This window comes from Rattus rattus, chromosome 8, assembly GCF_011064425.1.
Source record: "Rattus rattus isolate New Zealand chromosome 8, Rrattus_CSIRO_v1, whole genome shotgun sequence".
Lineage (NCBI taxonomy): Eukaryota > Metazoa > Chordata > Mammalia > Rodentia > Muridae > Rattus > Rattus rattus.
The window spans coordinates 24,494,214-24,509,036 of record NC_046161.1 but is presented as its reverse complement, the minus strand read 5'-3'; the positions used below and the strand labels follow the sequence as shown (position 1 = coordinate 24,509,036).

General features: G+C 41.5%; 1 protein-coding gene across 6 annotated transcripts in view; it reads right to left on the bottom strand.

The window, feature by feature from the left end:
- Opcml (opioid binding protein/cell adhesion molecule like) overlaps positions 1-14,823 on the bottom strand; it is a 1,104,634-nt gene that overhangs the window by 250,563 nt on the left and 839,248 nt on the right. For all 6 annotated transcript variants that reach the window (XM_032909454.1, XM_032909451.1, XM_032909449.1 and 3 more), the window contains one exon: positions 4,422-4,654. In XM_032909454.1, coding sequence (XP_032765345.1) covers positions 4,422-4,654 — 233 coding nt within the window. The remainder of the gene's footprint in view (positions 1-4,421; positions 4,655-14,823) is intronic.

The following is a 14,823-nucleotide window of genomic DNA, read 5'->3' as shown; positions in this document are numbered from 1 at the left end:
AAGTGTGATTGGCAGTGGAGAGGCACTGAAAAAAGCCGAGACGCTGATCATGCAGTCATCCTATTACTAAGACAGCAAAGGCCGTGGAGGGAAAACCTCAGATCTAGAGAACAGAATCTCTGTGTAGACTCCCAATATTCTAGTTGGTCGTGTCAATCACAGATCCAAAGGCCAATCCCAAGAACTGTTCCACCTCAGTCTTACTAAAAGGATAAGAAGAATAATTAGCCCTTTAATAAGGTCCTGTATTTTCCCATCCCTAGAATCTACTTCTAGTACAGTAACTTACAGTCCACAGCCACGCAGCTTCCCAAGTCGACCCACTTTTCCTTTTCTTTTCTTCTGCCTCTTGTCTAGACATGCTTCCTTAACAATGTGAGACAACATTTTAGGCTCCTTTGCTATCTTTCCCTCAATCCTTGAAACCTGCCATTTAGTAGCCAGTTCACCATATGTCTGACCTCTAAGTCAGTTTCAACCATGACTTTTCCCTTCTCTCCTCAGGATAGTCTCCGAGGTATGAAGCCTTCCTCTTCTGGGGATTTATCTCCTTTAAATTTTAATAATCATTGTTACTAGCTTTCATTTGAGTCCACGCCTGATTCTTTTTTAAAAATGAGACTTATAACCCCAAGAGCTATAACCCCAAATTTCCCTGTATCAATGTGGTTGTGGTTCAAGGCCAGTCTCTACTCTTGTCCCTTGGGGACCACGGCCAGTTCCCACCTTCCCGAGCTATACAAATTGATATAACAGCCAATGTACTGCAGCTTCCCAGAGTTTGTTGCAAAGGTCAAACACAATAGAGATTGTGTGCAACTTTGAAGAGTACTAAATAAATATGTAGAATGTGAGGCAACCCTGGTATGATACATCTCTTAGCTTAGCATGTTCTAGCCTTCTCCCCTCCTGATAACTTTCTCTATGACCATCCACTCGAACTCATCAAACAATGGCTGGCTCACCCCTGCACCCCCTGTCTGCTTGGAGAGGTTTCAGAATGCCTCCTTCACATGCTGGTACAGTTGCTGGTTCACCTCACAGATAAACATCCCTGAGTATGTGCACTGCCTCTGCCCACTAATGGCTGGGGCTCCGGATAAATAAGTCATGATTCTTGTTCTCTAGAAATAGTTAGCCTTAGCAGCTCGACCTCTGTCAAGCTAGTAAACCCTGACCTGACAGACTCTCAAACACTGGTATTAAGCTGCAGCAGCACCTTCATTTTGTCACATCTATATGATGCTGTTCTTTCAGATGGTCAGAGAATTTTATCTCGGTGGTTACTATCAAGGCCACGATCATTTCCCCAAATTCATAAATATACTCTCATTTATCGCTTCTTCATTCAAAGCATTAAGCATCAGTTCTCACCATTGCCTTTAGACAATATCTCTTAGGTGCGATCAGCATTTCTCCAGGATAATACACAGTCCATGCTTGTGACACTGCTTCGGATGCTGGAAGCAACTTGTAGCTTCTCTTGTCCTTCCATGACATGTTTCCTACCCCCATGCCTGAGCCCCAACCCTGTCCCTACTGCAGTACATCTTTGACAGGGTCACTAAGGGAATTTTCCTCCTGTGATTAACCTGACCCATAGTCACAATTTGCCACAGCTCTAGGTTTCTTTCCCACTTACTTATGTGGTCTGAATGACATTATTACACAGGCTTATGTGGTGACATAAAATGAACTCCTCAGTGGCCAAGAAGTACCTGAGGGAACAATGGTGAATTTTAATGAAGGTGGCTGATAAACAGGTAGACTAAGGAAACAGTGCCATCTGACACGTGGTGAAAGGTGCCCTTTACAGTAGTCTACAAGGCATCAAGAACCATGGCAGCGCATCTCTCATGCCTGGACATAGCAGAACAACAAAACAAAGCTGGAAGCCCCATGGATGGTCTCCCTTCTGTTAATGGCACCCAATTTGTAGCAGTAATGAGATATTAATATTGTCGAATAGGAGATAAATAAATCCTTTCTTTAAAAAAAAAACAGACAAGTTGCAGCTCGGAAATTTTTCAGTTTTTCTTATTGCAAAATCAATACCCATCAGCAGTTTGAAATTAAGGGCAAGATTAGGCCTCAGTTTTATACATGCCTTATTGTATTCCAAAAGCTTTCTACTCAGTCAGATAAATCTTCTTTAAGAGGATTAGGAAACTTTCATTATCTTTATCTAACCTGAACTAACACCAAGTCTGAAAAATTAATCTATAGACTGGACAAAAGCCGATAGCTGCTGGGAAGAGAGCAGACCTTGGCTTCTTTCTCACTGAGTAGGAAGAGCAACAGGGCGCGTGCATCTGCCCCCTGAGGATTCTACACTGCTCACCAGGACCTGCAGGAATGCCCTTGCCCAGCTCCTGCTCCTGGCTTCTTCTTTAATGTAAAGTCCCATGTGTGGAATGTTCTAGTAGCAGAACACCCTTCTTCCTCCAGCCACCCACTGGCTTGCCTTTGTATTCTAAAATACAAGGAGGCCAGAGTTACAGAGGGGCTGGACATTGGCTATAATGAGTGGGAGGAGCTGACTTCTAAGACAGGAGAAGCTACTGCCCATGTGCCCCACCTCTCAGACTCTCCTTGAGTGATTGCAATGTCACAGGTGACGTTATAAGTTTCCACATCATACACCAGGTACTACCCAAAGTGCACACAGAGGCATCATCCTGATTCTACTCCCTCTGAGCCCCGTATGGCCTGTCTCAGCACCCACATGCTTATATGTTTGTCTCATTCTGTTGATGACTCAGGTTTTGTTCAGTACATGACATTTATTTTATTTATAATTTTCCATTTAAGCACCCTATCGTCTGGATGTGAAGACAACTATGCTTTGAGGCCCATGGTGGTACCACCTTCAAGACTGAGGATCATAGTTCTTAGAAAGACTCAAGCCCAAGTAGCAAGCAGATATTAGGACATTCCAACCCATCTTTGATCACTAACCTCACCCAGTGCCTCCACTCTCCTTTGAGAAGGAACATGTCTGTGCCTTTATTTCCAGACAGCAAGCAAGACTGAGTCTCCAAGCAGTGATCCTGACCCAATCTCTTACCCTCTGGATGGGATACTTATGTTGAAAACAGCAACATCTGTAGATGCCCATTCTGTGGCAGACATTTTTGAATCTCTAAAATCATGTAGGGTAGAAATAAGAACCAATAGATTGCATAGAAGCCAAACTTTAGTGCTGTGTGTCTCTTGGAATAGCTCTTGAGGAAGACAAGTTATAAATGGCATATCTCTGGCCGAATAACACATCCATTGAAAATTGTATTCACAGACATGTTTGCCAAGATGGTAATGGTTACTCTGTCCAAAAAAAGAGGAAGCATGCAAAATGGTTTAAACTATTAAGTGTGAAAGAGACGTTAAGTCCCATCTACTGCAGTGTATAAAATCAACTGAAATAAGTTATGAGTTACATCTTATTTTTCAAAAATCATCCCGACCATTGAAGGATGGTGTATACATTTCATAATCTAAAGGTATAAAAAAAAAGCTGTTGAGTCTATGTAAGACCAAATCAGATAAACTGAGGTTGATAATGACTAAATCATATACAGAGCCCCTTCCTGAGAGCCCAGTAGATGTCTCTCAAGCATAAACTGAATACTTTGAGGGAGGTTAACCTTAGCTTCCCACATGTTGTAGAAAGGATGTGACATTAGGTGATGGAATTCTGTTTGAAAGTTGACTCTTACTATAATAACATAATGCTTTAAGCAGTGGTGGTGATTGGGATAGTTCAAAATAAGTTTATTTTGATTTCTTTCCTTGCCTTACATGGTCTTCAGATAACAGCTCTGCGGACCTTTTAAACTAAACATATTGTATCTGGCATTGGGCAAACTGAGTCAGATTTTTAGAAGAATGGACAATGGTACGAAGTCCTCTGTCTGCTCCTTTAAACCATATGAATTTATTTCTGAACTGGAGATATTCTGATAAGCTTTCTCTGCGCTCCACTCTGGGACTGTAAGGAAGGATTAACAGCAGGAATGCCAGAGAGGACCTAACTGGCTAGAATAAAACTCGGTGTCATTTTTAGAACACATATGGCCAGTTTCACATTAATATTAGTCTTTCCTTTTAATGAAACAAGCCTTAGAGAAATAAAGGCCTCCGTGATTAATACTGCATTTGTCTATGTTTGAATCTCCCACCAGCTTCAAATGCTAAGTTTCTTAAGAAAGTTCAGCTGTGTATGAACAAAAGCTGCCTGGTGAGAACAAAGTGTTAGAGAAAAGAGAAACGGAAAAAACTTGTAGAAGATTTGAAATTCTCAACCCCTGGATTCAATAGAGGAAAGTAACTTTTGTGTCTCCATACATAAACACAAAGACCAAGATTCCGTTTCCAATCCATCTCCAAAAGGAGCATGAGCCGCAGATCCAGCTGTAACTTACCTTGCACTATGAGGTGGACCCGGGAGGTTTTGGGGTGATTGTCTGTCTGCACAGAGCAGGTGTACGGACCTTCGTCATACACATCCACATTCTGGATCATGATACTGTACTGGGTAGGCGTGTTGACCAAGATGATCACTCGAGGGTCTATGGACCACTTGTCATTCCCAGCATAGAGGATTGTGCTGCGGTTTAGCCAGGCTACCCTGGTGACCCGGTCATCTATGGTACACCTGTGAGGGATTTGGGGACATGATGAAGAGGCAAGGAGGAATAGAGGAGAGAAGAAAAGAGGGGAGAGGGAAAAGAGAGAAGAGAGGGAAGGAAAGAGAGGAGAGAGAGAAAAGAGAGAGGGGAGGGGAGAGAGAGGAGAGAGAGAGAGAGAGAGAGAGAGAGAGAGAGAGAGATTATACATGTGTTTTTATATGGCAAGGAGAAAATGAAACAGCAACAATGCTTGAAAAACAGGCAATCAATTATTAACGAAACTTCCTGAACACAAGGCAGGAGAAGCTTGAATCATCCAGAAGAAACCGTGATGCAAAGTCTTTTCTCCTTGATTTAGAAGCATATTGTGTGAATATCTTGCCTGCATATTTCTTTTCCTCTTCCTTTACCCTCAGGCTTATATGAAAATTAGTTTATATTTTTCGAGCACATTTACCACATTGCGGTAGCAAAGGCCCAGAGGCACAGGGAACAGAAAGTAGATCAGTATTTCAAATAGGTCACAGATAATCCATGAGCAAATACTTAACTTGTAGTTAATCAAGACTTGAACTTATTTACCTCAGACCTCCCAGGTGCTGATAATCTCCTTGTGCCCCTAAGCTGCACGAAGCCTGCAAAGAACCAGGACTTCCTCAAGAGCTCCCAGCTACCTCTAAAGATTTCAGGGCAGGCAAGATTTTCAACAGTGTCCCTCTTCCTCCTCTCCTCACCCCATGACTGCAGCCTGTAATCACAGAGAGCCCCCTCAACATGAGAAGCTGGGAATGCAAATGACTATTGCTTGTCACTGCTTATGTCCTGCAGTTTATCAACCCCTACCAAAGGAGAGAGATAGATGTGTCTGTAGCTGGGGAAGAACACGGGCAACCGTGCCCCAGGAGCTACAAATAGATATGGAACGACCCAGAATGCAATGTAGGAAGGAATGTGCTCTGAGGGGCCAAATCCGTGCATACCCACAACCCATTGCAGCACACTCACAGTAAACATGGAGGCAGAACTGCTGTCCTGGCTCTGGTAAGAGAATGAAGAGCCTGTTAACTTTCAAGTAAGAACAGCAAGGCTTCTCCCACCATCTGACTAGCACTGGGTTGGCTACAGAGGTGACCCAGGAAGGCTGAAGAGACAGATGAGCTCCTAAGTGCTCCAAAGAGACCAGTCTCTGTGAAGTAACCTTTTGTAACCTTCAGTGTATCCACAAACTGATTTAGTTAAACCGCCAGCTTCAAACAGTTTACATTAGAAAACAATTCATTCACTTGAAAATAAAATATGCCTAGAAAATATATGTGAGAGAAAGAAAGAGTCCCTATGTATTAGTGGAATTTAAACACTTCAGTGATTGATAATTATTATAGTCTATCTTCAAAATTGATGGACAAGCTCTTCTCTAAAAGTCACAAGTGTATATTGTTCCTTTTTGAACTTGAGATTATCCTCCCTTTATATGTCCTCAGCAGGATGCATTTTTATGCTTGAAAACCTTTTATTGATCACCTATCATATTTATCTGTAACACAAATATATAGAGATTGAATTTCAAATTTCATTTATGTCCTTAGGCTATAAAACTCTAAGTAATAATATTTGCTTTTAAAATGAGTTACCACCACAAGTGTAAAATTGATAAAACATTATAGATATGCTTCGCATTCTGAGTAATAATTAACCACAAAAACTTAACTTGAATTGTAAATACAGAGCTTAATCTCATGGGTAAGCCTGGCTTTTTCATACCACAAATTAAGAAATCATTTACTTCTATAATGAGATAACATTTAGGATCAATTCTTTTCTACTTTTGCTTTTAAAGCAACCTTGTTAACAGAAGCACAAAAATGGCAATAAAAATCTCCTATTACAATGCCACTAAATTCTTTGAATGCCTTCCAGGATATATGGCAAAAACTGCACAGTAATATAGCCTCAAAAATTATTTTGATAATCTCGCAACTGACAGTTCAATTAGTTCTTCTTTCAATTTCTTTTAAAGCAATGAATTGGAAAATACCTGACTTGCAGTGGGGTTTCTAACCCAATGTTACTTTCAGGCAGCTTCTCACTACCTGGACAAAGTATATTGTTAACATCATACCAGGGCTCATCCAATGATTATTAATGACGTACTCTCCTTTCACTAGAAACATCTGGTTTAACACACTGTACTCAAAAACACTGATCTCATATGTCAAGTCATACTGTCTTCTTTGAAAACCATCTCCTTGCGCTCTGGCTCAAGGGCAAAGGACTCATGGTGTTGCTACGCATTTGCTCCTGCTGGGAGAATGAGCCTCTTCTGCTTGATTATTGTGGGGGCCCTTCCTCAACGGTAAGGTGCTATTGGTAAGCGCCAGGTGATGGAGATAGGAGAGGAAGTTCTGTCTCCTGGGTGATTGTGACCAGGGCATAGTCAGAAGAGGAACAGTCCAGTCATAAGTATTCTCTCACACAGAGTAGATGTTGGGAATTAGCTTAATATTAGACAAATTAAAATCCATCTCCTCAAAAACTATTATGGTCTTCATATGGGACCAGCAAATTACCAGCACAGTAGCAGAGAAGTGGGATTTGATATTTATCAATCAAAACCCACATTTTCAGGGAAGCACATAACCCAAATAGGAAGATCCGGTGACCCTTGGATACATAGATCCCAGGGAGCAGCCAGGCTTGCTTTACTTGCCCCCAAGCTGGGCCTCAACAGTGAATATGAAGTACAAAGAGGAAAAGAGTATCTGGAGAAAGCCAGGGAAAGCAGTTCTTTGACCCTATAACAACAGAGAAACTTAGTGGATTGGTGGGGTTGGCAGAGGAGAGCAGCCTTCTGCATGATGGCTCTTGGCTCCTGGCTTCTGGCTTCCGCCTAGCACCACATGACTCTCCTCTGCTAGGTTCCCTGAATAGTATGGCAGAGAACTCAGGAAGGATTAGAGCTGTGTGCTTAAGTGACCTTCTAGACTGTGCTCCTTCCCTCCTCTTATAGGTCATGGGCTGGATCCTCTTTAACAGGAAACACAGAGGGGGCCATGTTTAAAGTTAAATAAGAGAGAGCCACCAGTCAAGGTGAGGCAGGTCAATAACTTTCTGGTGTCTTGACAACTCCTAGACATGTAAAATGTTTACAGTCCATGCCAACCCTACCTAGTAGTCCTTGGTGGAGCAGAACTCATTACAGTTCATTTGTAAATGGCCCTTAAAAGTAGAGCTTGCCGGCTGTTCCTCCGGGAGTACTTGTGAGAACTTATCATGTTCCACATAAGAACTTTTGAGAAACCATCTGCATTACCCACAGTTCACAAATAAGGAAGTTGAGGCACAGAGAATGTCAGAATTAGTCCCAAAGCACCGAGAAGCCAGTCAAAGTGACTCGGACCTAGGCAGCTGGTCATGGGCTTCATGATTTGCAGCTCTGAGAATCTCAGGACTGAGGCTGGATACATTTGACTGGCTGTATCTAAATCACAGTTTCAAAAATCTATAGTGCTTACATTTTTCATAAATGGTAAAATAATCTAAGAGGAAAAGAAAGTCATTTAGTGTCATATTTTATGTGTCCTTAGACCACCTGTAGTATGAGGAGAGTGGTAGAAATAAGAATCAGGGTGAGCCAAAGAAGTGTCTGGAAGGGAATTTAGGAAAAGAAATATCACTCTTCAACTTGACTGAGTATAAAGTAAGGGATCTCAAGAATTGTTTTTTTTAAATGTATTTTTTATATTGTTTGTCATTTTCAGAGGTGAGGCCAAAGTTACAGTTGAAAACAGGGGTTTCCAGAGTTGGTAAACAGGAAATCTCAGTCCAGTAAGGCCTGTTCCCTTTGACTTCCATCAAGATGGCTGGCAAGACCTGAGAATTTTCCTTTGGCAAGCTCTCCCACTGCTGCTCTGGGAACTCTCCCTTGAGAACCACTTTGTTTCCTTAAAGAACCAGACCAGATACTATTCTGAGCAGACACAGTGCTGTCGCTAAAAGTACCAATTCCTCACTTGGACCACAAGATGACTAAATCTTAAGTGGAAAGCCAGGCACCTCTGTCTTTGCTTTGGATCTGACCCCTCCACTTTTGATCACCTGCTTATATCTGTAGAGAGGAATGCTTATCAATCAAGCAGTCTGTGGAGGGGCCATTGGTACCTATCCAATATCTTCCCCCTTCAAGCCTGAAGAAAGATAATAGGAACTGGGTATTATCAGCTTTTTACAACTTCCTGTGCCAGATTCCCAAATGCTCTTGAATTTCTCAGGTTATTGTCCTTAAATTATAGTTACCTGAGGTTCCAAGAATATCAAAGGCTCCCAGGACAGCCTACCTCCTGGATGAGAGCAATTACCTCCAATTTCCAGGCTGAACATTAGAGAAGCGGCAATCACCTTCTGAGAACCAGGCTGACCCTCCAATCAGTAAGGGTTTCTTTAGACCTCCTTGCAGAAGCAGACTGAGACAAGGAGCACCCACAGAGACAGTAGCCCCTCAATTATGCATGCTCCTTGTTCCTCAGTCAACTCCCCTGTGTAAGCATAAGTCCCTGGCTAGCACCTGAAGACACGTTCAGATCACTGGACCCTCTTATCTGATCCTTTTTCGTGGTCTTGATTAAACCCCTTCTTGCGCTTTTTAGCATCATCAACTCATAGAGTTAGATGCTGACAGGGACAGGTAGGCCAGCCTAGTCTGTTGGGGCTGCAGGCACCAGATCTTTTATCTTGAAAACATCATTTATAAGAAAGGCTAGAATTTTTGTCAAAAGACTCCATTTCCTGAAATGCGAAATCTGCAAACTTTAACATTTTTATCTTCTTTATTCTCATCTTTTATTTTATATTTCGCCTCTGAGAAGGCAAACGTAAAAAGGGCATCATTCAACTGGTACTTAACGAGCACCTACTATATATAAGACAACTTTCTTCAGCTGAGAGTACAGCGAAGAGGCAAATTCCCTGTCTCATGAAGCTGCATCTAATACAAGACAAAGGAAAGAGATGAAGACAGATCAGTGCCATAGACTGAAGCATGGGGTAAAGGGAACAATGGGAAGGAAAGGAGAGGGCTGTGCGGGCTGGGCAGATCTGGGGCAGAGTGTGAAGAAATGTCCAGCAGAGCCTGGGTCAGGCGGTGAGCCTTTACTACTCTAGTTTGGGAGCAGCAAGATATTTATCTGGAAAGCATGTCCCAATTAAAAACAAGAATCACCCATATACACAGAAATCGGCAAGATATCTGAGATATCTGGGGACATGGAGAACGAGTCTTTTAAGCCAGACTCCTGGTTCATTCCTCCTGTATTAATAGCTTTGTAAATATTAATGTTAGAAGCATTGATGACAGGAATTTGGGGGAAAGGAGGCTTCACTGGAAAATGCCTTCATATTTCTACTGCTATTGTTGGAATCACACTTGATATGCTGCTCTGAGTAGAGACCTAGAAGATACCACTCGGGCTCTGGTTCAGGCCTGTCGTTCTAGATCTAAATTCTCTCGTAGTGCAACGTTAATGCTGAAGATCTTCGAATCATTTGTCAAATCTGCACAGTTGAACTTTAGCATTTAAAGCAGTGGTTCCCAACCGTCCTAATGCTGCGACCCTTTAATATAGTTCCGCATGCTGTGGTAATCCCCAATCATAAAATTATTTTGGCACTTTGTAGCTAATTTGGCCACTGTTAGGAATCACAGCTTTAAATATCTGATAAACAGGAAATCTGACATGTGACCCTGTGTGGGGGTCATGACCCAGAGGTTGAGAATCACTGCTTTAAAGCTTCCTTTGCTGGGCTGTAACTAGCACGTGGATGAGGACAACACTGGTGCTTTTAGTTCCATGTGACATCACTTCCCACAGGCCACCTGGCACCCAACAGGTGACTAATAACTATTTGTGATTTTAAAATGCCTGCAATGCTCCTCAATGTGGCATCAAAAGAACATCCATAGGGCAAACAAATGTCTATGGAAATACGTGTCCCTTGGTGTGATTTGTACACTCTATACCCAAATGCAGACATACAACACAGGGTCCCAGGGGGTATTCTTTGCGTATTTTTCAATCTAATTTTTCATTTATATTATAATTGGGGAAATGTAACACATCCATAGTCTGGGAGTAGCATGGTAACAATTAGATTTAAATATTCAAGCTTGTACCTGTATCTATTATCACCATGCGACAGGGAAGTCCTTCCATTCTCTCAGGCTAATGAGGAAAACACAGAGGTGACTCATGGGGTCAGTGATGCGTTCCTACCACGAAAAGCTGAAAGAGACTGAGTCTGCTGTGTAATGAAGGTCCCCTGGGGTTGGGATGGGGGAAGACTCAGCCATCACATTGCATTGGTTAAATTGAAGAATGGTGGCCTATGGCTGTCAGTACTTTGGTCCAAGATGCAACTTGGGATCCAATTTTAATAAAATTTCATCTGCTTCATTAAATGAATATTGCAAATTCCAATTTTGGTATTTATGTGTGAGTAGAACTTATATTTTAAGAATTTAGAGTCATGTAATGGAATATGCTGAAGGCATTTATATCTAGTTTTATGATTCTATATAAACTTGTTTTAAAATAATGTTACCACTGGGAAACTATGAAAATCATTTTCCCATTCTTGGGCTCTACCTTTAATGCAATCTTCTATAGAATCCTCAATTTAAGAAAAGCTGGTAGAGGTGATGTGTTATATGTGAAGGTTCTGAATACGTTTCTCTGGATTTTTCTCATTAATGTGCATTCCAATATTAGCTTGGTGCTTGTTTGTTTGTTTTGATTTTACTTTTTTTTGTTAATTGAGAGTTAAGCAAATTTCCATTAGGAAGCCTCTTAATCTCTCAAACCTTACTACATCTCTTGATGTAATATATCAAAATATGTTAATACTGCCATCTGAAGAGCTAGGAAGAAGATCTTGCTTTAGAGAAGTCATGGAGTAATAATAAATGACTTTTCAGAGCCAAAGAACAGGAGAGCCCAAATGAAATATCACTAAATCAACTCCCAATGCATTCTAAATTGCAAAAGCTGTTCTCCTGGGAGGCTTTAACTTCTCTGTTATTTCTTGAGTTACAAATAGAGCTAATTCTAAAGCATCAACAAGACCCTAAATTATGAAAGCAAAAGCCTTTATGGTGCAGACAGTCAGAAATTTAACACCGGTAATGACTAGGCCAGAGCTAATATTTGTGCTGAGATATTGGTTGAGTATTCTGAGAGCCTCAGCAGAAGAATGGGGTGGAAATCAAAGCTTCTGAGAGAGGACTCGAACCCCTACCATCGGAATGACGCAAGAGGCTGAACTCAGCACTGGCATGAACGTGCATCATAAATGCCGTTCAAAGTGAACTGGTGTCTGTCTAATGCCACCTGGAGTGAATTTGTTCCATTAGTACACAAGACCCATGCTCTATCTATCTATCATGTATGTGTGTGTGTGTGTGTGTGTGTGTGTGTGTGTGTGTGTGTGTGTGTGGTGTTGTTTTAGTGTTTTGTGTAGAAGGGAAGGAATATACCCTGAGTGTTTATGTGTGTGTGTATGTGTTTGTGTATGTGTGTATGTGTGTGTGAGTATATGTGTGTTTTAGTGTTTGTGTATAGAAGGGAAGGAATGTACCTGTTTGTGTGTGTGTGTGTGTGTGTGTGTGTATGTGTGTGTATGTGTGTTTTAGTGTTTGTGTGTAGAAGGGAAGGAATGTACCGTGTGTACGTGTGATATATATATATATATATATATATATATATATATATATTAATATTAAGAGCCCTGAATAAAAGCAAGGAGCCAGAAATCCAGAAATGGAATGAACAGTGTCATGTGAACGCCAAGTCTCCTGTGGGATAATAGCATGCTATGGTTTCTGCTGTGACCAGTGACATGTGGGGTGATCCTGAGTCCTAACATGCACAATGACTGTGGAGACTGAACTGAAAACACAGAAAAGCTCTCCATTCCGTAGAAATGCCAATGTGCTGAGGACCAGCAACACCGTGAGTAATCCAACTGTCCACACTGGAGAGAGAGTTGTGAGTCTGACAAAGAATCCTGAGTCCTTCTGTTCTACTCTCTCGGCATAGGTGCTGGTGAAAATGGTCTCTGGAATCAGAGCAAGCCATAATATAGAAGGAAAGAGATCTGCCATTAAAATAAAATGTTAGAGTAAAGGTGAAAAGTATTGGATCTAAAGCACTTAAGAAAAGATGATCAATCTGCTGTCCCCTAAGCGAAGAAATATAGTAGAAACACGGGTGACCTTGTATTACACTAGGAAACCATGGAGACAATTGATGCCTTCTATTTTCTCCAAAGTTGCTAGCTGAAAGCAAATGAGAGGAGAGAAATAAAAGGAATAGGTGAAGAACAATTGAAATAACTATTATAGAAAATGAAAGCATAATTGCTAGAGAACTAGCCTAGGTCTCATGAGTTGTGTTGAGGTCCCTCATGCATTTGGTCAAGAATGTCCAACTCAACACCCTGCCAGCTTTGGGCATGGCCTCCTGCAATGCTCAGCTGCAAGCACTCTGCAAAAGACTGTGTCACCAACTGTTGGATCTGCCAGATGAGTAAGTCAAAAGTCTAGAATTGAGAAAAAATGAACTTTTGTTGAAAGAGGAGTGAGGACAGCTGTGGCTTATAGAGAGGATAGGGTGAGCTAAATGCACGGAAATTCTCTGGAAGTCCTAGAGCAAACCAGCCAGAAGCAAAGAAACTACATATTACTAAAGACGGAAGCTGTTAGCTAGCTGATAGTGGCTGTTTTCAGTGAAAGGGAAAGCCAGGTAGGCCATTCAGCTATTCCTGACAATGCTGAGAGGGACAGCAGATGTTGAGATTTCTTGATGAGCTTTGATGATGTCACTCATGCAAATGGAATATTTTGAAACTAAGGAAGGGGCTTGACACTGAACAAACAAGGGCTAGGCTACTTGTCTAGGCCCATGGAAAGGTATTTTGTTTAAGTTCTGTGTTTGTTTGTATTCCGTTGCTATGATCAACATTTAATCAAAATCTCTGGGAGAGGAGTGGGTTTATTTCATCCTACACATCTATACCACAGTCTACCATTGAAGGGAGTAAATGCAAACTGAAGCAAGAACTGAAGCCATGGAGGAATGAAGGCCTGGAAGAATGCTCACACTCAGACAGCTTTCATATACAACCCAGGTTCCCCTGCCCCGAGACAGTGCTGCCTGACGACAAATGGTGCTGGACCCTTGCCCCTCCCATACCAATCACCAATGGAGACGATCTCTCATAGCCATGTCTACCAACCAATCTGATCAAGGCAGTTCTTCAGTTGAAGTTCTTCTTCTCAGGTGACTCTGGGTTGTGTCAAGTTGACAATAAAAACTAACCAGGAAAGCTCTGAGGACTTCTATTTCCCCATCTGAGAAGTGGGGCAGGATTTTTGACTTTGTAGCATCATTCAATGTTATTATGGGGACTGGAAGAAATAATGCATGTGGCTGGGCTGATTATACCTGGCAATAAATAGAACCTGTCAGAGAACTCTCTCCCTCTTCAACCTCAGTGGTCTAGGACTCTAAGCTAGTTTAGCCAAGTGTGATAAATCGTCTTGTTCATTTCCCAGGACTTCCAAGGTCATTCTCTTTTATTTTTCATTCTAGAAGGAGTGAGTTTTAGCTGCACAGGTAATCCATACCTGTAATCCCACCCTTCAAGAGGTTGAAGCTGGAGGATAGCAAGTTCAAGACCAACCTATATAGTGAGACCTGGACTCAAAACAAGAGCAAAAAATGAATAACAATAGTTATTCTTAATAGTTATTCTTAAATAGTGATGATTTGCCCAGATGGTGTCTAAATACCAGACAGATCTAGTCTGCTATTAAATTAAAAATGAGATTTATAATTTTAGCATTGACTAGCTAACTGATGCATACTTTCCCAGCTTATCTGTGGATTCTTTTCCACTTCCAAAAGATCCTGTTTTTTCCAAAGTGTTCTTGGTTCATCCTGTGTGGAGTTCTGGGGTAAGGTTTCATTTCCCTGCTTAGTTTATTTTTTCAGCTGGAAGCAGTGAGATAGCTTGAACTTTGTATTTTCATCAGGCCTCTTTCACACTGTGTTGACAAGAGCGGTGATGGGCTGGTTTCTAGATTGATGACCTGTGGTTGGTAAAATGCTGTACTCCTAAAAATCCATAATTGGGAGATCAATCA